The 27,284-nt window shown below is 37.8% G+C and overlaps 1 protein-coding gene across 2 annotated transcripts; it reads left to right on the top strand.

The window, feature by feature from the left end:
- Nucleotides 1-26,999, top strand: pcsk2 (proprotein convertase subtilisin/kexin type 2). Of its 2 annotated transcripts, XM_008429407.3 has the most exons (12): nucleotides 1-567; nucleotides 2,147-2,251; nucleotides 7,685-7,798; nucleotides 8,242-8,350; nucleotides 8,921-8,958; nucleotides 15,110-15,186; nucleotides 16,122-16,210; nucleotides 16,718-16,893; nucleotides 19,292-19,507; nucleotides 21,180-21,280; nucleotides 22,316-22,543; nucleotides 25,914-26,999. In XM_008429407.3, the coding sequence occupies exons 1-12, from the start codon at nucleotides 382-384 to the stop codon at nucleotides 26,401-26,403; spliced, it is 1,929 nt and encodes a 642-aa protein (XP_008427629.1). In that variant the 5' UTR covers nucleotides 1-381; the 3' UTR covers nucleotides 26,404-26,999. The 2 variants fall into 2 exon arrangements, with proteins under 2 accessions (XP_008427629.1, XP_081472481.1); XM_081616355.1 differs by lacking the exons at nucleotides 1-567; nucleotides 2,147-2,251 and adding an exon at nucleotides 7,293-7,381.
- The last annotated feature ends 285 nt before the right edge of the window (nucleotides 27,000-27,284 follow it).

The raw sequence follows: 27,284 nt of genomic DNA, 5'->3' as shown, positions 1-27,284 counted from the left end.
AGCAAAGAAGGTAAATGAATTACTGGGGAGATAAGGAGGAGGAAGAGAGACAGAAAGCTGAGGATGCAGCCTGCCTGGATCCACAGCACACAACGCAAGAGCGGCTAGAGCGTTTCAGTGAAACACAACTTCAGCGGTCTCATCATCAGCTTCACGACGAGGAAGAGATGCGTTGATCCAACAACACTATCCCCCCAAGACTCCCCCCCCACCCCGCTCTACATTCTCGTCCTCCTCCACCTTTTTTTTTTCCTCCTCTCATCTCCAACGAGGAGCATCCCGCGCACTAATATATTTTTTTATTTTTTATTTTTTATTTTTTTTTGTACTCCAACCGACGGCCAGGCAATTTCAAGGGGAACTGACAAAAAGCCAGACACGATGCGTGGATATTCCCGCTATGGGACAGCCGTGGGATTTATGGTACTGCTGGACGCTTTGCTGATATTTGCGACGCAGGCTACAGAAGGAGTCCTGACGGACCACCTTTTGGTTCAGTTGCATGAGGACGCGCAGGATGAGGCGCACCAAGTTGCAACACAACATGGGCTCCAGAGTGCACGGAAGGTATGAGGGATACTCAGGACTAAAAAACAAAACAAACAAAAAAAAAAGTGACGCGCATGCATGTGCATTAGGTTTCGTAAATAAATAAATTATTGTGACCAAAAACGCTCAGAGAAAACATGTACATGTTCGGGACATTTAGATCCTTCCCCGTCCTCGCAATAGTTACGAGCTGTCCATTAGACAACCCACTAGGGAGCATCTTTATTTTTTATTTTTTGGTTTTTACTTCGCTCCACTTTGTAAATGTGATGACGTCATTTCCACTGAAATACAGGCTGAGGTTTGTGGTTTGCCCACTGGCCTATGGACCAAATTTATTTAGCATTAATGTCCTTTGACGGATGAGGCCGTTGAAGTATCTATGTCAATAACACAACAGATAATTCATTCTGTAACCACAAACAACCAGGTATGCTCTAAACAAGCTGAACTTACATTTCTGCTGTTGTCATTTTGCATACTCTGCTGCCTTATTTTTAGGATGGTGTTTTGTAAATGAACACAAAAACACAGTGTTATCACCTTCAATCTCACCAGAAAACTGTACATCTTTATAAATATTATGAAAAAAAAAATTGCAAGGGTTCAGGTGTAACAACAAAGGGCATGCCAAGCCTCCTCCTGCAGACCAGTGGAAATAATTCCCGAAGAGTATGTTCCTTGTCACATGTCAAAATAAACGTTTGTGTGAAATTGGCTGTAGCCTCAGTCAGTGAGGCGTAGCATTGGGCAAAGCCGTGTCTGCATGAAAATCACACTTTCTCCCCCCCGTTGTTTCTGTTCATTTCACTCATTATAATACATCATCTGTCTTGTAACTGTGCAGCATCACCACCTCTGAGCTGTTGCAGGCACTTGTTTATCTCCTGACATGTACTGACACCCAGGTTATGTAATCTGTGGCTTTGTTGGTTCTAATGGGAGTCGCACCATTAAGCAAGGTTTGTGTTTTTTGACTTATCCTCTTTCATTGCCTAATTAACTAGTTCGGGCCACCAAACTGGAAATGATCAACCCAGTCAGATCGTTAAAATTCCTAATTATGAAAAAAAAATAAGTGGAGCGTTTGCTTTGAGGTCAGTTTTTCTTATTACATTTGTTTCAGGCAATTTCCAACTAATGGCCAGTGGGAGACAAGAGTAATATTCATGCAAATGTTCATTGTATTTCAACATTGCATCTGACAGGCACATCGGAAAGCATTTATTTAGCGGATTGACCTGCTCCCTGGCTGTCACCAAAGCATAGGGAGGTCTTTAATTTGTGTACAGTGCTGGAGGGGAAACTCTGGATGATGCATCTCATTTCCCTGCCTATGTGATTTATCATGGTTGATTCCTCTTCTTCAACGCCTTAAAATAGACCCTTTGTTAAACCTAGGGAACCATTGGTCCTGCGACCCCACCGTCTTTCTCCTGCATTTTTAATGCAATGTTTTCTGAGCGTATGCGTTTACTCTTTGGAATTGCTGTACTTGATTGTTCTCATGTCTGTTTCGGTTCATGGCGTGCTTATCTCTTGCTCTCTCTCTCTCTGTATGTGTGTGTGTGTGTGTGTTGCTTTATTTTAAATGCAGCTTCCCTTTGGAGATGGCCTGTTTCACTTCTATCCTCAGGAGACTTCAAAGAGGCGAAGCAAACGCAGCACTCGTATCAAACAGAGCCTCCAAAAAGACAGAAGGGTGAGCGTTAATTATATCTAACAGTGTGACTTCTCACTTAGTCTGCGACGCTGTGTTTTTTTTGAGGGTTGTGTTTGAGATGAAACCCATTACCGAAGTTGAGAAGAAAAATCATTAAAAGTTCACGATATGGGCACAACTTCAGTGATCTCAAGGAGGTGGAGTACAGTGAGGGTAAAGTAGATAAAACTGAAATAAATGTCGAAAGGAAGCAGAAAAGCCTTTTGTTTTCTAGAAAATAAGATGAGTTCTACAATATTCCATCTTTTAAACAAACCACTTCTCAATTATTAGAGCTGCTTAAATGGCAAAATCATCTTTCATTGTCTAGTTGCGTTGCATTGTGTGTGTAATTACAGCAGTTACAGCAGAAGCTGTCACCTTATGATGAAGAAGACAAGAATTGCAATGGGAAAGGTGTACAGTAATACTTTAAGCGCATATCCTTGGTCTTTCCTGTCTTCCTTTTTTTCTGATTTCAGAAAATTTGGTGCATCTCAAAGTGGCTTGGATTGATTCTTAAATCTCTATGAATGATCAAATTTCTTCAGGAAATAAAATACTGTATTTTAGACTTGTTTCTACTACAGAAGCCTTTTTTCCAGGAAGCCTTTCTGTGGCCTTTATGTGTGCCCATATTTCCAGTGTATGCAGCTTTTCCGCTGCAACGGTGCCTGTTAAAAACCAACAACATATACCTTAGCGTTGCAACATTATCAAAACTGTGGTTGTATTGAGAAATTGTGGGAGGCATTTTGACAGAATCAGCTTTTCTGTCTTAGTAACGTGAAAATGAAAAAAATGATTTATTGTAACATCTGTAGTAACATGATGATAAATGTATCATGTACACCATTTCAGGTAAATTATTTTAAAAAGCACACAGTTCAATCAATAAATCTTTTTATTTCAGTTAAAAATATCTGAGGGGAGTTTAACAAATCAGTTTTATTTATATAATCCCACTCGTCCACATGGTGTGTACACACACAAAATGTTTTACAGAAATAAAGATCAACTTTTTAAAAAAATACCTTAGAGTAACTCTTAAAACAAAATTATATATTTATGAGTTTTCTTATGTCGGTATGTCCAATGAAATAAGTCCTCTTACAGACACAGATCCCAGTTGTTATCAAATTCAACCCTTCATAAATAAATAAACCAAAAAAATGCGACAAATGGCCTTAGTAACATCCTAATCAACAAAGATGCATATGGCAGCAGCAGGACACTGAATTCAACAGAGGTTTGACAGAAACACACATTCCTTTTTCTGCTAATTCTTGTCTTTGCAACATTATGTTTTGAACATGGAAAAGTTTAATTATAGACATAAAATATTTGTAAGACTTCTAAATATATGTATTAGATGTAGGGATAAGTTCATATCACTGGTTGCCAGTTTGTATAACTCTGGGAACCAACTTGCTGGTAACGCCTGAAATCACTCTGATGAAAAACTAAATGTGAATATTGTTAACCTCCCCATAAAAACTGAGAAACCACATATTTAACTGAAAAAAATATATAAACTAACAGAAGCCTTGATTTCTTATATCAAGAAAATCAAGAAATCAAGATTTTGGTTTTAGGTTTTTGATATCTTTGCAGCGTTTGCCACGGGTTGTGCTTGACTTCCATCTAAGCATTTTATCGTAGCATGTGTGGTGTGGCGACAGCAGGCTTTGGGTAATAACTAAATACAGTGAGCCAGAAAAGCTTTACCACATTTAGATTTTCACATTGTTCATAGCAAACTAAGTAGTAAATACTGTGCAACAATTATTCACCAGAGTTTAAATTCTGCTTAGCTCACATCTCTGCCCGAGTCTGAGTCTGTTGAAGGCACAGTCGCACAAAGCCTGTTTGAACGATGAAAGGCTGTGAATGAATCTGTTTGTTCCAGCGCAATTTGTCTTGTGTAACTCCACGTGTTTAGCTTGGTCTATTGTCGGAGGCGGTAAGAGCGTAGGTCCCGCTGCAGACAATCAACTGACCTCTCTAATTACGGTTGTGAGAGGTGCTAATGAAAATAAATGTGAGCCGCTTCACCGAGCTAATGCAGCTAATGGAAGTGAGACAACACGGACATGGACAGGTCTACGTTCCAGATGCTGAGGTTTAATCAGATGCTTGATGTGCTCACATGGATTTCTGCGAATCTCTGGACCCTATGAGGACGGACTCATCATTGGTAGTTCCTGTGACCTTATAACATTCACAGTCAGCCACGTGGGTTCAAATTTACAGTCAAAGTTGCCTTTAAATGTTAGCATTTCTGCATGTTCTTTTTTTTTTTTTTTAAATAGTTTGATTTTAAGTTATTTCTGCTGTTATAAAGAATCTACACCACGTCATGACATTTTTAAAGCTATTTGCGCAAGAACAAGTAAGCCTGCTTCCAGGGACAGTTTGATAAAGTAGCCGACATCTCTATTGTTCATGTGTAAGCGGCTAAGTATCCCCAAATGGCACTGTGACATTTTCTACCCTGATTCCAGCTTCAGATACTTGTAAGTGAAATATAACCAGCAATAGTTTCAGTTTCATATACAATCTCTTCTAAGACGCCTCCTTCTACTGTAGACGACCTTTACAGGTAAAAAAAAAATATTGTGACATCAGATAACCCCTAAAGAACAATATTACTAATGTATTTTTTCAAATAACATCTTTGTATTTGGAGAAAATTACAATTGATCACCTTAAAATTAAAATTTTACGTGATCAAAGGTAGGGAAAATTTTTTTCCTACCTTTTTTATGCCATAAGAAAATAAAAAAGTAAAAAAAAAAAAGAGTTGGTCAGGGGCCGAATGCTTTACTCCGAGTTTCAAAGTTAAAGTGCTGGAATCATATTAGTGCTGCTGACGTGTTCAGGCCTTTTAGAGTGGAAGATGGCAGACGCACATTTTATTCATTGCACTCTATATCGACCCAGATGAGACTCACTTTACGCCTCTTGTAATTCTGCAGTGATAGAAGCTTCATGAGTTATAGTGTTCATATGTATCATGCGTGGCTGGCTCGATTTGTGATTTATAGATTCCATCCATCCATCCATCCATTTTCTTACACCCTTGTCTCTTAGTGGGGTCGAGAGGGTTTACTGGTGCCTATTTCCAGCCAATGTTCCGGGCGAGAGGTGGGGTCACCCTGGACAGGTCAACAGTCTGTCGCAGATTTATAGATTCCAAGATTCAACAAAAGAGGAAGAATACAAATTAAATGTAAAAGACAATTTAGCATGAGAATAGTTAAACTATTTCAATTGCTCAAATGAAGTAGATTGGATTAACACATAAATATTCAGTACATACTTCATTTAAAATTAAGCTAGAAAAGGGGTCATATTGTTTAGTTTTCAAACATTTACAGGGAATATTAAATGGCAGTCTAGCTTTAAAATATGCTGAGCAGCGACAACAAAGGCATAATATGTACACTGTGACCAGGATTCCTGCTCTTTCATTTATTAGAATATGTTTACCCACCACTTTACTCACAGGAACTTTTTTTATTCATATATCTCCTTTTCATCTTTTCTTGTGATTCCTGTCTTGTCTGCTCAATTATGCAGCTCTGTTTTTTTTTGTTTTTTTTTAAGTCATTGTTATTTTATTTGTAAATATAGAGTTGGAGACATTCACATTTAAAGCATGATCAAGATCTTTCAACACTCTATACAAGCAAAGAAACAAAGCAAAAAAAAGAAATCATGGGGAAACTAGAACAGTAAAGTATCAAAGCGCTGTATTTCAAAGTGAAATGAAGCGTTGTGAGCTGGCAGTTGGCAAGGGCGGACAGTGACAGTGGTGCATGGGCACTGTTTGATGTCGTGAGTGGGAAGTATGACATGCCGTCCAAGGGAAATACCCACTCTTCCGCTCAGTGGAGGAATAAATTGCTGCTGGATGGAGAGACGTGTTGAAAAATAAGGAAGATAGTGGTATATTTTGAAAATGTTACAATTGGCAAAAACGAAGAGAACTGAGGATTGACCTCTTTTAAAGGATTTCCCGTCAGGTTGATTTACAGCACGTATGTTTGTTCCTCCAGATTGATTATAGTGTGACTTAAATGAGACTCGCAGATGAATACGCTTTGGCCATTTGAGAAAGGCGCCTTAAGTGCTGCTCTGCCTTCTTATCTGAGGTGGTAAATACACTTGAAATTGCCTGTTTTCCGAGTCACATTATGGTGAATTTGCAAGAGTAATCATAAAAGGTACACTTATCAGTGACCCATTTTTCAATTGTGGTTTTGAAACTGTGAAAGTTATGAGAATAACTATAAAATTGACATTTCTAACCAAGCATTTATGAAACATCGATTTATGGCGTTGAAAGATTGCAGGAATGTTTCATTTTGTTTTTCAATGCAGCTGTACTCAGAAAGCATTCATAAATTGAGCAACCAACAGAAACCTTTATTATCCATTGTTAAAGACAATTAGCTATTTTTTGTGTTTTTTCTTGGCATGTGGTTGCATATGTCCTGAAATGTCACGTGCCTGAAAGCTGAGTTTGTCAAACACATTGTTCTTTTCTTCAAACTGCTAATAACAGTGTATTCCTTTAAATGTTATATATTTAAACAGTAAATAAACGTGTTCAGAAACTAAAGTTATACAGAGCAGTGGCTGAGAAATAATTAACATAATAAGGAACAAACTGTCGTAACTGCAGGCTAGCAGTTTTATCAACAAATTTGAAATATTCTGCAGACATTTGACCTCTGACTTCTCTAATTGTAATACCAACTCTTATTTTTCCCACCTCATAAATTACAAAAAAGAGCATTTCAGAGTAAAAAAGTAATACAAAGTAAATTGTCTCCTTGAAAGCAGTGATGATGGATAGGAGCTCTGTTTTTCCATTTTGAATTTAGTAACTTTCCTGTAACTTATCCACTCCTTATGTGTTAGATTCCAGTGTTGGTATGGTGATAATGTTTCTAATAATAATAAAAAATAACAATAAAAACAAAAAAAAACTAATGCAGAGCGCAGCTGTTCATCCACCTGGGTTTCTTTGATAACTCAGGAAAGCCCTGGTGTGTTTGTGAACATAACTGCGGTGGTTTCTAAGGTTGTCTGGTAAGAAAAGAAGCAGTGGCTTTGTGGCAGGTGAGTCTGGCAGCCTCGGCTATACCTGCAAAGACTCTTATTAGATGAAAAACAGTTATTTTGATTGACAAGAAGCTCTTCCTTCATGGTGAGAACAGCACAATTGAGTGTTGTGATTCTCTGTGCACAAAACAACACACAATGCAACATCTTTAGAGTTACAGGAAATTCTCTTTTTGTTTCTGCTTCAATTTCCCAGCACATTTATTTCATTCTGCTATTGTTTTGTTTTAATTTCTTTTTTTTTGGTCCCTTTGAGCTCACTGCTTTCTTCTGTGTCATTTCTCTGCTTCTTGTACCCAGGTAAAGAAAGTCTTCGAACAGGAAGGTTTCAGTCGTCAGAAGCGAGGCTACAGAAACATCAATGATATTGAAGTGAACATGAGTGACCCTCTGTTCACCAAGCAGTGGTATCTGGTGAGTAATCGGCCAACTAGCTGTGTCCGTGCTGCCTGACCTTTCTCACCAGCCCACATTCTTCCACGCTAATTACTTGGAATCCAGGCATTCTCCACTTTGCCTTCAGAATCAACATTGGTACTCATTCTTAGATTAGTTTGGCCAAAACAGAGATGTGTAATCTCTTCACTTGTGCATGCTAGTTTCCTCCTTAATGGCAAGCATGACTTTTATGCAGCAGCAAGCTTGCCTTCATTCATTTGAGGCAAAAAGAGGCACATGCTGTATCGCTGACATTAATGCCCTTTCCTGCCTTTAACCTTCATCCTCTCAGCACCGAACCAGCCATATCCAATGTTATTATCCCTTCCGGCGCATGCAAGCATCCTCTACCATAGCTAATATCCTAATGGTGGCTCACCTTGGTGCCATGACTCATGAATGTTCTCCATGTTGTCCAGATTAACACAGGGCAGGCAGATGGGACCCCCGGGTTGGATCTAAATGTGGCTGAAGCTTGGGCACTGGGGTACACAGGCAAAGGAGTCACCATCGCAATCATGGATGATGGTGAGCATTAAGCTGGTCTTTAATGAGCGGTCTGTAGCAGTCGCTAAGCTTGTGCAAATCCCTCCATTGGTTTGATAAATACAATAACTGTTTACGGCTCAGACGATATATTGCTATGATATTTTGTGGAAAATTTTGTGCAGTTGATAGAATATATAAATGAGATTTTTTTTTTTCAGAAGAATAAAACCCTTTCTCTTCAATGAAATTTTACTGTCAAAAACGTAACAATAATGGGTGATTAGTATTTTTATTTAACATTGCAGTTCTTTCAACCTTTACCTCTTCAGCCAAATTGTTTTTACTGTGTAATTAAAACAAAAATTTAAATTTAATATTTATATTTTAGGTGTTTTGTATGGAGAGCTCTTTCATTTGAAATTTATTAAATGAATGCTGTTATTTATAATATTTAAAATTAATTACTTTTGCACATTTAAGTAATAATTGTATTCACAGAACCTAGTTTACAATTTTCGTGTCAATTAAGAACAAATACAAAAAGTACACTATCATCTTTTATTTATTTACTTAGGCTCTATCGCATCACTGATTAATGTCTCATTCCAGGTATCGACTACCTGCATCCAGACCTGGCATCAAATTATGTGAGTAGCTTCGTGTCGTTGAACGTTCTTAATTTTCTTTCATTCCTTTGAAGGGCTGTTAATAAGTGAAGCAAGGGTTGAGGATTTCACGGGCCTTGTGTGACTTCTCACTGGCACTGACAGGTGCTCTCTGAGTTGCCTTCATGGCTGCCGAGTCTCCTTGTATCCCTGGAGGACGCTGAGACAGGCAGACGGCCAGCCAAGCTGTTTAATGTTAATGCATAGCACACTGTGGCAGACACAGTGGCAGGCCGATCTGTCACTGGCTGAGATAATGCCAGGGTAGTTGCTGCTGCATAATGTGATGTTTTATCTCTAGAATACTGATAAAACTTTAAAGGACAAGGATTGTGAAACAGGACACAGTGATGAAGGTTTCATTACAGTGGCTGCAGTTCTGCGCGTCCGGCTGGCGAGTTTTGTTTGTCTTGACTCGTTGTTTTTTCTTCTTTTAGTTTACAGTTCTCTCAGTTTTCTCACATAATGTTGTATTAACAACCCTGGAGGCTCTAGTTTTTCCTTCCACCTATTGGTACTTGCTGAAATACACTCTGTGCTAGATTTACGGTGCCTTGCAAAAGTATTCACACCCCATCGCTTTTTGAATGTCATTATACCAACACACTTTAATGTATATCATATGGGTTTTGTGTGAAAGACCAAGACAAAATAGTGCATAACTCTGAAGGGGAGGCAATATAACACATGGAATTAAATTTATTCACGTCTTTACCCCAATTTAATCTGACACCACAAAATATAATCTGGTGCAACCAAAATTCCTTCAGAAGTTATCAAATACAATGTAGTTTAAATAAATACAGACCAGTAGTTTGTTAAAGAAAACTAGTGAAGAAAAACGTCAAAAAAAACAAAAACCAAATAGTCAGATAGTTGTGGACATGTTTAAAGAAGGACGTAGTTCTCAAACAACATTCCAACTTTGAACATCTCATGGAGCATTTTTCAATTTATTAGTTAAAAACAGAAAGTGCAGGCCACTACTACATTCCTACCAAGACAGGGTCATCTACCAAACTTGACAAGTCTCAAAGAGAGGAGGACTTGCGGTGACTGACTCTCACTATTGACAGGACCGTGATTTGGTATGCCTTCACAAATCTGACCTTGATGGAAGAGATTCATGAAGGAAGCGTTGTTGACATGAAGCCATTAGAAATCCTGAGTGCAGCCGCAAGACATGTGGTGACACAGCAAGGTGCTTCATTCAGAATGAAATGAAACACCTTGAAATCGTATTTTTAGCCTTCATGCAAACTGCTACGTATGGCAGAACACTGAGTAAAACATTTTATATCAGCCGTAAATCTACACTGAGATATAGCAATACTTTTCTTCAGCAAGAGTAAAGAAGCTGCTATAGAGAGGCGATGGCAACATGGGTGAGACTAAATGACAGGGAAATCCTTAAAAAGAAAACTGTCAAAAAATCTGCAGAACACTTCAGATCGGAGTGGAGGTTCACCTTTCAGATTTTAGAAATATACCGTAAAACAATTTTTTTGTGTGAGGTTGTTTTCTCTGTGTGTGCATGTATCACTCATCACCGTGTTTGCCTGGCTTTGCATGCACCCGCCTGTGAACAAAGATGAGCTGTGGCCCAAAAATAACACGCAGACTCAGCCGTGGAGATGCAGGAGCATGCTTCACTAGATTGATGCATCACGCTGCTCCGTAGATGTTTTTTGTATGTGTGCGTGTGGGGGTGTGTGTGTGCGTGTGTGTGTGTGTGTGTGTGTGTGTGTGTGTTTCTTTGAGTTAGATGTTGCCCAGAAAAAAAAAAAAGAAAAGAAAAAAAAATGACACAGCATGACAGATCCGGTTTTGTTAACGTTGTCATGGTGTTTTTTAAACCTCCTACTATCAGCTGAATGAGAATTTTCATAAAATATCATTTGAGCTCATTACATCTCTTAGTTCAGTTTTAATCGAACGCATTTGGATATTTCTACATTACATTTTGCGCCTTGGTGTAACAATCATTCAGGAAATGCTCATAGGATGTATTTTGTTATGGTGAATTAAGATTGAAACTGCGCTGCTTGCAATAAGCAATTCCTAACGTGGTGGTTTTAATTTCATGGCACATTTACCAGTAGATGCCAAACAGGCAAAACACTGTGATGAGTTTTGAATAAAATAGATCTTCATGGAAATTTAGAACAAATTGATACAACTTCCAGTATGCTCATTTTCTGCTTTTGCTTGTTTTCTACTTTTATTAAGTTCAATTATTTGAATGGTGCTAAAGTTAGATATGTTTTCTGAATGTGGTTCGGTTATTTATTTATTTATTTTTTTCATTTCTCCACTTCCCACATATGATCGATACAGCTACTGGCTACAGAGGGGGATTCTCAGTACCAGTAGGATTGATAGGTGACCTTTTTCTCCCTCTGCCTGCTAAATAAAACATGTGCAAGAGGAGAAAAGGAGAAATGCGGAGTGTTGTGTCACCTAGTGGGACTCCTACTGTGCAGATGGGAAGTTACCGTTTGAACGTACAGATCAATGAAGATGACTGAATGTTAGAGGAAGTTAAAACGAGCAATGTTACTTATCCAACTCGTCAGCTTTCTCAGCTTCAAGATTAAGCTATCAATCGAATTGAATTTTTAATTGCAGTGATATAATTAAGATATTAAGGCCATTCCTGATAGGGAAATCAATCTATTAAATAGACAGATTACCATATTACCCAATTACCCTGAGTACCAGTAGATGTTCCTGTATTATAAACCCAGAATGTTATGTATAAAACCTATAGTAAGGGGTATAACTGTACACATTTAAAGAAGTTGTGTAATGCTATATGTAGATTAGATGAATATGAATCAAAAACTGAAGAAAGATAAAAACATGTATTATACTAATTGTAATAGCATTACAATTGTGTCATTACATTTCACCAGAAAAAAATAATTAATGATTTTTACCCTTTAAAAAATTATCAATTGTCAACATGGCTTTCAGTCTTTTTTTGTACATCTATTCTGTGACCCTTAATTTAATCTTACTTAACTTTTGACCCTTTTTTAATCATAATAGCTAAGGTGACCCTGAAGAGAAAAAGCTGAAAGAGAATAAGAAGAACACCACTAATCTTAGCTGTGTTATTTAGTAAAACACAGATCATTCAGAATAGGTTTTAATCATTTACAGATGACAACCTATGTGCGTTCTTTAGCTACAAGAGATGCAAACTGTCGCAGATAAAAGCATCAAGCTTAACGTAATTTGAACCAGTGTGCAAAAAGAGAGAAATCAGTTCTGCCATGTTCAGAAATAACTCTGAATGGTTTGGAGAAGTCAAATCAAAAATCCCAAATTATCTCATATGATTGGTATTAGGATTATTCTCTAACAAAAATGAAGATTACCCACTAAAGTTTAGGATTAGTCTCAATCTAAAGCCAACTCACTGGTTTCTTAGTGGTTTTGTTTATTCTTTATCCTTGCAGAGAGGTTAGGCATTACTGTCACACTCAAGATGGGTTTTGTTAGACATATGGACCACAAATCTAAATGTTTTTTTTTTATATAATTAAGTTCAGACATCCCTGGTAATATGCTGAAAGATGACAATGCATTAGTCTGCTTCAATTTGTAGTCATTAGAAACAGCTGAAACAGAAGCTTGATGACAAGACCAAGATAATCAAGATGGTTGGAGGAAAACTGTGCTCCCTTTCTTCTCTTTCAGTAATATCTATGAATTACCTTGTCGTGCCTTCTGAAGCAATGAAGAACTTTTTATGTATTTTTCTTAGATTACCATGCCTTAACCTTGAAGATGAATCTTAGTGGCAGTACCCTTGGTGTACTTATAACTGCATTTAGACATAAAAGAAGAAAATAGCAGCCTTACTATGGTGTGTCTGTGATTTTTCTTTTAGCAGCCAGGGGTTGCCAGGAACAGATGAGGTGACTCAGGCTTTAGTAGTTCAGTACCTGGCTGCACTCAAGACAGCAAGGAAAGAGAGTCTGATTGATAGCAAAAGATATGAGTTTGAGGTTTAGTAAGTGATTCATGATCCCATGTTATTTATTGCCGTGGCTCGAGACTTTTTACCCGGTTTATAGTGTGTTTTTTTTTTCCTCTTCAAAAATGTTGTTCTCCACACAATGGTAATGTTTTAAGCATTTTTCTAAGTCTTTTGTAGTTGAGCTTCTTAAATATTTTTAGTCTGCTTTTTTGTCTTAGAAAGGAAATGAATCAAAGAAAGAAAATGTTAAACAATTTAAAAAAATCAATTTAGTTGACATTTAGCTCTAATAGAAGCAACTATTGACAGAGGCTTTTTACCGTGTCCTTGTTATCCTCCTCACATTTTCATAATATGGCAATAATAAAAAAAATCACATACAAAACTAAACACAAACATTAAAAAGCATTACAAACTCCTCACAATTACACAAACACAAAAAAAATAAGAATGTATGTCAAAATAAATGTAGCAATCTAGCTATAAACATGTCAGTATAAAAATAATTAATATGTGATTCCCATTGGTTCAAACCAGAAGATTCTGCTCTCTTCCCGTTTTGCTACTGGCTGACTTGTCTTCTCTAATTATCAGCCAGTTGTCTGGCAGAAGCAGCAGTGGCAAACCAGTCTCCTAAAACGGATCTGATATGGTTAAATCTGATGCCGATGGACCGAGCTGCAGATTCTCTGTTCTCATGTAGCACTAGTACAGAACCAAACACCAAACACGGGTATGTGAGTGACAGTCTGAATGAGATTTCAAAATGTCTGATAGTTACATTCACTGGATAAATGAGCATTTAACAGATGTGCATATGTTCTGTCAAATTGTTCTTTCTGCTCCTTTGACTATCTATTGGTCATGTAAAATTAAATCCCGAGCATGTACTTCATCTCAGCTTGAAGTACATGCTGTAGCCACACATCAATGTTGCCCAGTGAAGATTTTCTTAATAAAATGTGGAATCAAGGAAGTTAATTTCTATGTTTATTAGGAAAAAAATGTTAAAACAAATGTGATCTGACAAGCAAATTGTCCTCCAATAACTCATAGTTATAATACTGGGAGCAACATGAATCAATTACAACACTTAATTTATGTTTTGGCATAAAAAAAAATCAGTGGTTAGCCTCAGGTTTCATCTAAAATCTGACATCAAAGGCACTCAATGAGGAGATGTAAAAAGAACATCAACAGTAGAAAAGAGACAATATTATAAGAGGTAATGGTTTCGCAATTTGATGCCACCTATAATAGTATTACGCTTTGTTGTATAATATTTCAGAGGGTGTAGATTAAAAATTACCTGGACCGAAAAAGAAGTGACCCAAAGAAGTTTCTTTGATCTTTAGCACAACATTAAAACATAACGCAAAATGACCATAATTGTTGATAAAATATCTGCAGAAAACACAAAATGGCCTCAAAGAATATGAAAATGAATGTTCACAGCATTTACATTATAGCTCTGTAACTGAATAAAGAACAAACTTTATTAAAAGTAAGTTCAGTATTTGTTTCTGAAGGGCAAATTCAAGGGATTCATTCTTATATTTGGTCTGACCAAAGAATAAGGAAGGATTGGAATAATAGAGGAATAAAGGAACAATCTCCAAGTAGGAAACCCAGGGACTGACCACTTCTAACCACCATAATAAATCTGTTTCCTTCAATGTCTTTCCTTCAGTCTTGTCTTAACGCTGGTGTCGGTATTGTCCGATCTTGGTCTTGAGTCAGCTTTGGGTTAATTGGACATATGGCACTAATTAAAATAAGTGTTTTGTGCATATGTTGGGACAAAACTTACAGAAGGAGATTTTGTTTTTCATGCTCTATGTGATTTACTTTGAGCTCATTTGTCTTAGTGACCTGGGTTATGGCAACTTGCTGTGCAGTTTTTACTCTGAGAGAAAACTGTTGCTTATAAAGAACTTAATATTGAAAATGACTGCCAAAAAAGAGTAACAGTTCACATTAAACAGTACTAACAACAATAATACTTTAAAAAAAATTAACTTGTACCTGTTGTTACTTCACAGTGTAATGTTTCTCGCTGCCCATCTCCTGTTCACTTATTGCTTTCTTGTTTGTTTTTGCCTCAGCATTTCTATTTTCATAAATGCATCAATTTGGTCCTTTCAGAATGCCGATGCCAGCTACGATTTTAGCAGCAACGACCCGTTCCCATTTCCACGATACACAGATGACTGGTTCAACAGGTAATGCCCGTCCAGACAGCCCTCCTGTTTATATACACATACCGAGTGTGTTTTTGCGTGCAAACGTGTACGCTCAGTCTAGAGTCTGCTCGCTCTGTCCTATTGATTTTCTCTCCACATAGTTCTGTTAAGACATAATGCAGCAAAATAAACAGCGACATTGTCCAGCAGCAAGACAAAAGAAAGCCACATTGCTTATTTTTAGTCGCACAAATGGCTGCATAGAGTATGTGAAAAAGAAAGCTCCTACATCAATTTACTCCTCAAAAGAAATTGTGTATACTAGTGACCTTCTGTTATTAAAGCCTGATCAGGCTCCTATCTTCTAGCATAAATACTTTATATATTAAAAAAACAAACATGTAGATAACATATAACAAATATTGTTTTATTTGCATATCTGCTTCCATTTCCCTTGATGTATGTGTGTCTGTACCTCTGTGTCAAATTTAGCAGGCGGTGCTTTGGTTTAATAGCAGTTGCTGACTGCAATTCTCGCTGGCTAGTCAGCTGGTTGTTATAAATAGCTGCCTGTCTGGTGCAAAGCATGCTGGGAAAGAGGGGTTGACTCTGCAGTGTCCCTGTGGGGGTGCAAAGAGATGGCAACATTACACGGTGAACACAAAACACAGATGTGCACCGGCTCTTCTGTTAGACATCAAATATTGTCGCTTGTTGCAGGACCAATGTGAGTTAAATTTCAGGATTGGAGTGTTTACGGCAACAAGATTCTTTATCTTGATCATTTAGCTATGAACAATCTTGTTAAAGTCCGACATGGAGTCTGCAGCAACCAAGGTTACAGCTGATCTGCGAAATCTTAGCTCAGACTTTTCCAAGAAGATATCATTTGCAAATGTATGCAAATTCATGCAAATCCTCACAAGTCATTTCTTTCCTCGTTTTTTTTTTCTTTTTTCTTTTCCTGTCACCAGTCATGGCACACGATGTGCTGGGGAGGTTTCTGCGGCAGCCAACAACAACATCTGTGGTGTGGGAGTCGCCTACAACTCCAAGGTGGCAGGTGTGTGTCACGTAGAAACCTGCACTTTGAAGAGAGAGGAGGGTGACCATGAAAAGATTACAACGTTAAATAATAGCTCTGATAACAGTTTGATGACAGCCTCACAGGTCTGATGCAGGTGATTTACAGAGAGAGGGAAAGCACAAAATATAGGCTGCTGTGGGGAAAATTGTGCTGAGAGGTGTTTATATGGTTCACCTCTATGCACAGAGGTGGAAATTATTCAGACTGCCATGGTGGAAAACAAAATTGATACATAAAATTGAGATATGAAATAAGCAGGTTGAAATTTGATTTGCATGTTGCCGTGATGGTGACTATGTTCTTATCTTCTTTTATTAAGGTATGCACATATCATGTTTTTTTGTTTTTTTTTGTGCAAATCAAATGGTCAAAACAGAACCGGCTGTTTTCCTTAAGTCCTTAAGTCCATTTTATATTTCACTTCTGTCTTCTTCCGCCAGCAAAAATGACAAACTAATAAAAACAAGATTCTTGTCCTCTTAGGCATCAGGATGCTGGACCAACCTTTTATGACTGATATCATTGAAGCATCATCAATCAGCCACATGCCTCAGGATATTGACATATACAGTGCCAGCTGGGGACCGACCGATGATGGCAAGACTGTGGATGGACCGCGAGAACTTACATTGCAGGCCATGGCTGATGGTGTCAATAAGGTATAAAGGAATCAACCAGATGCTGAGTAGCAGCTTTCTTCAGGACATGTTATTGAATATATTGAAAATATGTTGATCGGGTCTTTTTATAATACATCTGGGACCTATTGATATTGACCTGTTGGGCAATATATCAAGAAGATTTGTCTTTATTAATCCTATCTCCTGTTTGAAACACTCATACCACAGAAGTTTTCAAACTGTCTCAAAAGCTGTGGCTGCCAGGTTTTGCTGACAATCAATTAGTGTATGCCACAATATCAGGTGCAATGAAGGTGATGCTGCAACACTGAGATAAACCTTGTGTCTTTGTGCACTAATGAAACTTAATGCACCAATGCAGCTAGTAGGGCAGGTGCATATGTTTTCAGAAACTCAAAAAATAGACGGATAACCATTCTTGCAGAAGACATTTAGCGTATTATGGTACGAAATTTGAATTGAAAGATGAAGAAAATGTCACTTATTCAGATCATCTTTTTTATTTTACCGTTGAAGCTGATTTGAAGTATTAATGCACTAGCATGCTGGTGTAGAAACATTTTCACTGAACTCTGTGTTGCTTGTTAAGGCTCGGGACATTATTACAGACATTTTTCATTTAGCTGTGCTCTCATTTGTGCAGAAACACAAATGCATTGCTCTTATGACAGAAAGATTAAAATATGCACACGCTAAATACATTTTCTCTGCACATTCATCATGCTGAGAACATAGAACACCTATTTTAGATAAACGGCAGTAACAACAACAGTATTAGAGGTAGTAGAACTTGATAGTACCTTAATCTGGCCCAGTACAGCAATTTTTATAGACTTTACATGGACTTCCATTCATTTCTACATCCTAACCCTGTGCCTTACCCTAAACCAGTAACCAGTTACCAGTAACTGCAACCTTAATTCAATTCACACCTTAGTCCTAAACCTAAGCCCTAACACAAAAACAGCACCTCTCAGTCAGTCCCCACAATTTAGGATGTGTTAGGAAAAAGGTCCCTACCATGTATCCAACACAAGACCGCGCACACACACACACCCCCACACGCGTACGCACGCACCCCCCCCCTCCCCCTCACACACACACGCACGCACACACACAGTTGTAATGCTAACAGCTACACTGCCAATTACTTGCTTGATTAATCTTCATGCACCATGTGCAGGCAGGTGCAAGCTGGTCTGAAACAACTCCATCTCAGGCAGAGCGGCTGAACAGAAGCACAACTCAGTGAAACAAACATCACTTATCGTGTAGGCACTCTGCAATCTGCTGCTTACAGAAGATTCTAATGATCACTTATATAAGTTTCTGTGCTGGTTGTACATGATATGCCCTGTGCAGACGAGAAAAATCAGGAAGAACATTATGTTCTAGAAGCATCCAAGGGAGACTGTGTGGTTTTAATCAAAATAAAAAAAACTGTCCTGGGCAAAAATTAAAGCACTTTGTCAGAACTGGAGCAGAAAACAGAACAGTAAAATCCTAAAGCACAGCATTTAGCTCAGTGTTGCTCAAACCTCTCTTTTTATGCTAACAGGACACTATGGTAAGGGAGGGGAAAAGCGCTTAATCGTCAGTCTTGTTGCGAAACCATCAGCCTTTTGTAGTCACAGGTGCAGCAGAGAGAAAAAAAAGGGATACTCTCTGCCGGGAGAGACTGTTTGTTGTTTCCTTTTTTAAGACAATGACATTGAAAAAAAATAGTTACAGTTTTTTTCCTACTATAGATTATATACCCTTTTCACCTACTCAAGGACTATTAACAATTACAGTGCTTTGAAAGATGATTCCCCAATAAAGATTTCTTCTGTTTTAGCTTTTTTTTAAAATCACATTTAGAAGTTTCAGATTATCAAACTAACTGTACTGTCAAAGATTACCTGAGCAATTTCACGAGGATTTCTTTTGCTAAGGTTTTAAAGCTATCTGATATATATATATATATATTATTATTTGCACAAAACACACTCAAAATGTTAATCATTGTTTTTTTGTTTTGTTTTGTTTTTTTTACTTGTTGAAAGTGAGTCACATTTTACATACAACTCTTTCGTCCTTCGTGGCGCTGCTGTGTTTTGGAGTCACTACATTTGTGACGGATCTCATTAGGTAGCTGTGTGATTAGACAGTTTGTTCCGCAGCGTTGGACCAGAGAGGCGACAAGAGAGTTTTGATTGGATTGTAGTGTATGAGTAATTTAGACACAAATGCACCAAAGAGACCAATTTTAGGCACTTTAATAAACACAAGAAGTTTAAAAATGCTGATACTGGTTGTGTAATTACAGTAAGTTTAAACCCCCTTTTTCTTGGTCGTCACCTTAACTTCGAGAACCCCACGAGAAATAAGCAGTAACTCTGATGTATTTCTGCTTCTCTGGGTGATGTCGTTTCAGGGGCGTGGAGGAAAAGGCAGCATCTATGTCTGGGCGTCAGGCGATGGCGGTAGCTATGACGACTGCAACTGTGACGGCTACGCCTCCAGCATGTGGACCATCTCCATCAACTCTGCGATCAACGATGGCCGCACCGCTCTGTATGATGAAAGCTGCTCCTCCACGCTGGCGTCCACATTCAGTAACGGGCGAAAACGCAACCCGGAGGCTGGTGTTGTGAGTGCGCTCAGATTTAATTGTGGACATTTCACAAGAGTGACAATAGACAAGCCAGATTAATCAGCAGGAATTCCCGATAATACTTCTAACATTTAAAGATGATTCAGCTTTATTTCTCCGAACATCTTCACACGTCTGTCTCTAAAGATCCTCTCACATTCTCTAAAAGATGTTATTGCATTCATGGACTGAAGAGTTATTTGCACATTTTCTATGAGCACAGCATATCTGTATTCCAGACCCTTCGGGAGATTGAATGAGTCCAGGAAATTGCTAGATGACTGAGAAAAATAGTGGCGGCTTAGCTGGAGGTATGGCTCTTTCCAAGAAATAAGCCTGATATTCAGATTTCTATTTTTGTTTTGATGCTCAAAATGATGCTGGTACACAAACCTTTCGGCATTAAAACTCTCTGCTGTCCATCCTATTATTTTTTTCTCTGTTATTTTTAAGGGACACTTTTTAATGAAATTGTCTTTTTGCTTGTGTATTTTGGACATACATACCTAACAGTTTGTGAATTTTCCAAACATTGGACATTTCAAAATTGGCGCTTCTTTTTGGGTTGAAATTTATACATTTTTTTTTTTGTTTTTGTTTTTTTTTCAGGCACAGAAAATAAATGTTAACTTTAATACTTCATAACATTTTTCACTCACAATGTCTACCTACCGTCTTTTACAGCTGTATTATTCGGTGAGCTCCATCGGCAAAGCACAACAACATAAGGATCTGTTCCCAATACCAGTGGAAATAAGTAGTTTGCAAAATGGTCCTTAGAAGTATATGTCAGACTTTGATCCTTCCTATTTAGATACTAATTTGTAATAATATGACACCTAAGTCCACACATTACGAAGCATTATAAACCAAAATTTGTTTACAGAGGCTGCAGTGTTTGAATAATTATGTAAATCACCTTTTGCTGCTGACAAAGTGCAATCTTCCCAAGGGGTTTTTCTCATAATTGCAGTTAATCTGTTGTCATTTTTTATTAAGTACCATATTTAGTAAATAAATAATTCTTCAGTCTGATTGTGCAATTTAGTCTACTCTCACTCATCATACTTTGAATTATGCAATTTAGCGGCCACAAACAAAATGGTCTCCAATCAACAGCTGAGGATTAGACTTTACTTCTGGTCAAAATAAAAGCTGAAGCACATAGAAATACTGTCTAATGCGTCTTGCTAATTTATTAAAATCTCTTGAAGTTTTTTTTTTTGTTTGTCCTTCTACAACTACAAACTTCATTGCATTGTAGTGTTAAGGACTGCATTTCTATTCAGCACCCTAGAAACAATCCTTGTAGAATTGTGACCAACATCAGCTTTGTACATATAAAGTGTAACATATTTGCCCAATGTATTTGCAGATTAGGTGAAAATCTGGGGGCAAGATTAATTGTCTGAGCTTCAAAGCATTCATTGATTATTGGTTATCATTTGTTGAGATGCATCTACAAAGAAATTGAGCTCCAATATTTAGAAAATATTAAACTCATAGCCTCAGATTATAACTATGTTAACACAAAAATCCAATTATTCTTTGCACTTTCATAAAGTAAGCTTCTTAAACTTTTAACAAATAGCTTTGCAAGTCACTACCTGCGTAACAGTTTTAAAATTGACTTTCATTTATTTCTGTTACTGCGATTTGATTATTTCAGGCTACTACAGATCTGTATGGAAACTGCACTCTGCGCCACTCTGGAACATCAGCAGCAGCACCGGAGGCAGCAGGCGTCTTTGCTCTGGCTCTTGAAGCTAAGTATGTGCTCCACGCTCCCTTTTCACATGCCTATCATAATTGCGCATATTGATTTAGATGGACTGTCTGCATGAAAGGGCATTAAGTTGCCTCATTGAATGATGCTTAGGTTGAGAAGGTGGCAGCAGGAAGGCACAATCTCTGTATATGACATTCGGTCATGTTTTCCTTTATCAGCATCACCCTTCATCTTCACGTTCTATATCCCTGAGTGACTGAACTCTTTAATGGTTCAAGATATCTCTCCTTTTTTTTTACCAGTTGTACATCACTTTTTACAGAATTTCTTATTTTTCACAATAGCAACCTATATAAACCTTCTGTGATAGAGTACAGACTCAATGGAAACTAATAACCCTTGAATCAGTTAACTGATCACAGTAAAAAAAGGACTTCCATGGTTGAAGAAGAGAGACTTTGTCTCATTATGTCACAGACAATAGCGATTCATCACAATCCGCATATGGTAAAAATGTTATCCAAGAGCTAACAGTGATACCAAACGCAAGGACAATGGAGATTTGTTATTTGATGTCAATTCTATAATCTGCACATTCACAGGATTTTAAATCCTGAGAGAGACCCAGTCATTCTTCCCTCTCTCTTCTCTCTCAGGACTTTGCTTCTCGCATTAAAGGCTGACACGATTCTCTGGGCATTAACTAACACCAGCTGATGGAGCTGTGTAAAGACGCACTGTTTGCTCAGCACACACAATAATGATGTTGCTGTCTGGAGACCGGATGCCCAGCTGCAAATAGCTCACAAGCCTTTTTACTGCCCAAACACACTTGAACCGTAGAACAACACGAGTCTGCCAGAGTAAAGCTGTCACTAAAAACAGCCGCAAAAATTTACAAGAGATACAGACAAAGGCAACCATCCGAGCCCAAAACACAAATACTGACGCTGAATGCTTTTAGCTATTCTATTTTTATGTTCAAAATGTTTTTTTCTTTTTTTTTTGTTCCTGGAGGAATCTCTCTGTAGGAACACGCTGCCCTAAATCGTCCTCCATGTTTGTTTTTGTCTTAGCCCTAACCTGACATGGAGAGACATGCAGCACCTGTCGGTCCTGACGTCGAAGCGAAACCAGCTCCATGACGAAGTCCACCAGTGGAGAAGGAACGGCGTGGGTTTGGAGTTCAACCACCTGTTTGGGTATGGCGTGCTGGACGCTGGGGGGATGGTGAAAATGGCCAACGAATGGAAAACGGTGCCGGAGCGTTTCCACTGTGTAGCTGGATCCATCCAGGAAGCCCAGTAAGTTACTTCTTTTAAATTAATATTTAGATGACAGGTTATCATAAAATGCTATTTCGTTCTGCACATCTGCAGCTTGCAACCAACCTCCCAAGATTTTAGAGAGGAAAACCCCACAGACTGCAGGAGAGACACTCTCATCTAATTACTGGGTAATCCCCAGTATGACCTAATTCAATAAAACATTCATAATCAGAGTATCCACTTAATAACCCTGTAATACTTGTATCAGCTGCTCAGCCTGTTTTGTCCTGTAAACAGAGAAATTTAGAAATTCTACATTTGTTTGTCAAGATAAAGTATTTTAGATCTTGGAAATATTCAATGAAATCTGGTACATTTATTTTTTAATCACACTCAGTCATATTCAGATAACACTGCAGCCCCAAAAACATTCAGTTGTCCAGAATAAATTTTATGTCCTAATTTTAGGAATTTTTTAAAATAAAGGTAATGCCGATCACAAACTGATTCGAATCAAAGCACTTTTATGCTGATTTGATTTATTTTTTCCATCTCCAATGCACATGTACAGTGTGGTCACAATGCATGAATAGAAAGCTGATTTTTAGTGTAGACATGCTGATTGCCAAGGTAGAAAAATTGCCCACTTCCAATCTCTGCCTGATTTACTGGCGAGTCCCCAAATTAAAGGATCTGTATTTTATTAAGGACAATCCAGTCCAGATTTTATAAAGTATCACAGATTGAATGATTCAACATTTTCTGTAAAAGACTGTTAGTTAGCCCTTTGTCAATGCTGTCTTTGCTGTTTGGAAGAAAACATCAGCGTCGTAATTGGCAGATGCATTAGATGGGATGTAACATCAAGAGCGGGAATTTTATTTATTTATTTTGGTGTTTCTAACGTCCTTTTTAAAGCACTAACAGTAACCAATGGGTGTAAAATCTGGGCTTTATGGTATGGTTGTTTATGTGCAACATAAACAACAGAAAGATGGGGAAAAAAATCCAATTTTGATTGTTTTTGTCAGCATGCATGAATCTGCTTAAAAATCTGAGCTCTTTTATTTTTCAGTTTGTGCCTCTCCACAATGTGTTTATTAAAAAAAAAATTGGCAAATTAATGTTCCGCAATAAACTAGTACACAATATTTCTCCCTGATCAAATTCTGAATTATAAATAAAAGTATCATTTCAGTTCTACGTTTGACATAGCGCTCAAGAGAATGTTGATCTGAACATTTGAGGTTCCTGTTTCTAAGATACTTACCATCCTTTGATAATGGTGGAGAGGACTTACATTTTTGAACTCAAACATTATTTAAGAGACGAGAATATCTATAAAAAAGTTATTTACACGGCAAAGTTTATTGGAAAGAAATACCAGAAATGACAACTCTCGTATTAATCCTTTCAATTGTGTCTTTAAAGCTGATTCACTTTCACTGTCATTTTTCTTTTTCTTTTTTTTATCAGTTCTGTTTCCACAGCAGCACTGCAGGGCTTCTACTGCCTGTATTGTGACGGAGCTATAATTACAACAATCCCACCTCTGTTGATAGCATATTATCAGAGAAGAGCAATAAACGCTGGTGTAGCCAGGCTCACAAACGCTGCTCAGCAGTGATCTGATGGCTTCCCTGGCTGTTTATGGCTTACTTAGTTGGAGGAAAACTTCTCATTATCAGCTGAGCTGGCACACGGAGCACCGCAGAGCAGCGTGGCCGTTTTTAATCTGGAAAGATTCAGCCCTTCAGCTGCACCTCTGTCTTCACTCTGTGGCTTTGCAATTACTCTTGCACATTGCCCAATGGTACATGTGAAAATGCTCATCTAAAATGTATTCACACGTAATTTTACTATTAAAGTAAAAGCATATATTTGAATGACATTTTTATGAAAATAAATCACAAGACAGAAAAAAGTGATTTTGGCAAATTGAAGGTTAGTAAAACAGATTTACGTCAGGCTCAATTTAAATACAGTTACCTGTTTAAACACCAAAATAAACATTCTCATTTTCACTCTCCACCACAAGAATTGGTTTGAGGGTAATTCAAAAAATATATATCAATAAAATGTTTTCTTAGTCTTTACACTGTGAGCTGTCAATAAAATATGTATTGAGAACAGACTTGTTAGTTTTCATAGATATTATCTTTTTCTGTCAGCTCAACTCAGTTTTGTGCTCAGTTAATTATTTTTTCTTTGTGGTTTCCAACACTCCTCCTTAACTTTCCTTTTCCTGACACTTTTTGTCTGCTTCTCACTACCTGGGATGAGGCCTCAGCCTCTAATAATGGTATTAAGCCTCTTCACAGCCTTTAGCCACCATCTGCCCTGCTGTGCTCTCACCCTGTCTTTCCTTCACCCAAAGAGATGGGAAAGTTTTCTTAATCAAAATCACAGACACAAGGTGAAAGTAGGATCCATTTTATCCTGTGATTGTAGTTTCTGTTCTGAACAGATCTATAATTGAGAAATAAAAACTAGAAATTATTTTGAATTCTGGTTTGTGGCATACAACGTTTCTTGTGTGACTTCTTCTAAAAGCATTACATTTCCTTATTCAATATTTGGAGACATGTCCTTTTGGTTTTGTCTCATTGGATAAATTAATAATTGAAGTAATGGGCCTAGATGACCACTGTTGCATTAAGGAGAAAAAGTAGGAAGCTTGCAGACATGAAAACATAATCCCAAATGTGAAGTATGGAGATGGCGGAAGCATCTTGTGCACTAAGGAAATGTATAAAAACGTAGGAATTTTTAAGAAAAAAACCCTCAAAAATAATCATCCTCTTATTTTTCTGTAATTTTGTTAACCCTAAAGCAACAAATGTTAGAGAAAAATTATTTTTATGTTAGAGCATTGAAATATCTGGTTTCAATGGTTCTCACCCAAACCTTTCTGTTCACATCATCAATTCCATTCAGACCTTCATAAAAACATGTTACAAATTCAAAGTTTGTATTTATTGAGATGGGAGTTCATATATTTTTGGCCGCTGGAGCTCATTTTAAAATTTCTGCTTCCATTTTTTTTTTTCTCCATGCCAAACATTTTATTGCTGGATTTGGTTTAATCGTATTAAAAACTATCAGATTGATATCACAAGTTGTGATGGAATAAAATTGACCTTGTTTCACCAAGAGACAAAACATGTCTGTTTTAATCAATGTAAGGAATTTTAAAAAGCTTACAAACTCTTTGTTTGACTATATTACAAATTACATTAGGTTGACTGAAATTTTTTTGAAAGAAGGGCGATATATATTAGATATATAGTCTTAGCTATATGAATTTAGCCCATTATCTGTCTTGTTTCTTTTGGCTCTGTTTACTTTCTGAATGTCTCTCTCAAAAATCGCCTTTAACCATTTATTTCTGTTTCTTGTTTCTAAGTAAATTCCAGTCTGGCAATAAGCTGGTACTAGCCATTACCACTGAGGCCTGTCAGGGGAAGGACAACTTTGTCCGCTACCTGGAGCACGTCCAGGCCGTGGTCACCGTCAACGCCACCCGCCGTGGAGACCTCAACATCAACATGACCTCACCGATGGGCACAAAGTCCATACTGTTGAGTCGACGGCCCCGAGATGACGACTCCAAGGTCGGCTTTGACAAGTGGCCCTTCATGACCACCCACACCTGGGGGGAGGACCCCCGTGGCACCTGGGTCCTGGAGGTGGGTTTTCGGGGCGACCAGCCTCAGCGGGGGGTCCTCAAGGAGTGGACTCTCATGCTGCACGGAACACAAAGTGCCCCTTACATAGACCAGATTGTGCGCGATTATCAGTCCAAACTTGCCATGTCCAAAAAGGAGGAGCTGGAGGAGGAGCTAGATGAGGCCGTAGAGAGAAGTCTGAAGAGCTTGATGAGTAAAAACAACTGAAATCAAAGTGTCACCTGCATGTTGCCAATCGCTTCACTTTTTCCTGTATTTTCAGTCTCGCTCTCTGCCCACAGTATCACTACACCACTTTGTTTTGTTCAGTGTTTCCTCTCTTGTGTCTCCTGCTCTGCCTCTCTCCTTTCTGCTTGTTTTTTTGTTATCAAGAGTTTCCCTCAGACACCTTTGATGAATGTTTCTCCTAACAATCATGACAAAAGTATATCCCTCGATTAACTGTTGTAGAGAAGGCAGAACTATATCGGCAGAATTTTTACATTGTAATGAATTGTACATATACCAAATAGACGCCAGCGTTTCATGCTATCGCTTTCATGCCCTGCACCTTTCTTCTGCCAAATGTTGTACAGTTTTCTTGCTTTTTTTTTCTGTGACTGTAAATGATTTTGTGTCTCATTCTACTTAAACTTTAATTTCATCGCAAACAGAGCAGTGATACTTCTTTCCGTCTGTATTTTTGTGAAATTTTTGTAATCAAGGAAAGGAATGTGTAATTTATTTTGCAGTGTGGTCATGAGTTCATATTTCATAACCTTTGACGTATATGCTATAATAAACCTATTCAGCTATTTATTAAAGTATTTGAGTGATTTGGAGCACATCACCCAACATTTTTTTCTCCTAAATAAAGACTTCTACTCTATCAATTCAGTGCCCCAAACTGCACAAATAAATAAATAAATCAAATGATGAATGCCAAAAAAGAAAAAGAGAAAAAAAACATGGAAAAATGTTGAAAACAATTCTCATTCAAAATTACGTATGTTGCCTTTCAAACATTTCCAGGTTTCTTTGATTCTTTAGCATATTGAACCTAAAAGGTACTATGCATTTTATTTTAATTCTACAACACAAAGTAGCGC

This window comes from Poecilia reticulata, chromosome 15 (assembly GCF_904066995.2).
Source record: "Poecilia reticulata chromosome 15, P_reticulata-male-v2, whole genome shotgun sequence".
Lineage (NCBI taxonomy): Eukaryota > Metazoa > Chordata > Actinopteri > Cyprinodontiformes > Poeciliidae > Poecilia > Poecilia reticulata.
Note: the sequence above shows the minus strand (reverse complement) of the source record. Positions and strands in the feature narration are given on the sequence as shown.

Excerpts from the sequence above, each read along its gene's own strand:
- pcsk2 (XM_008429407.3), top strand. The coding sequence starts at position 382 with ATGCGTGGATATTCCCGCTATGGGACAGCCGTGGGATTTATGGTACTG. Across the intron at positions 2,252-7,684 it reads GCCTCCAAAAAGACAGAAGG|GTAAAGAAAGTCTTCGAACA; the intron begins GTGAGCGTTAAT and ends TCTTGTACCCAG. Across the intron at positions 8,351-8,920 it reads CATCGCAATCATGGATGATG|GTATCGACTACCTGCATCCA; the intron begins GTGAGCATTAAG and ends GTCTCATTCCAG.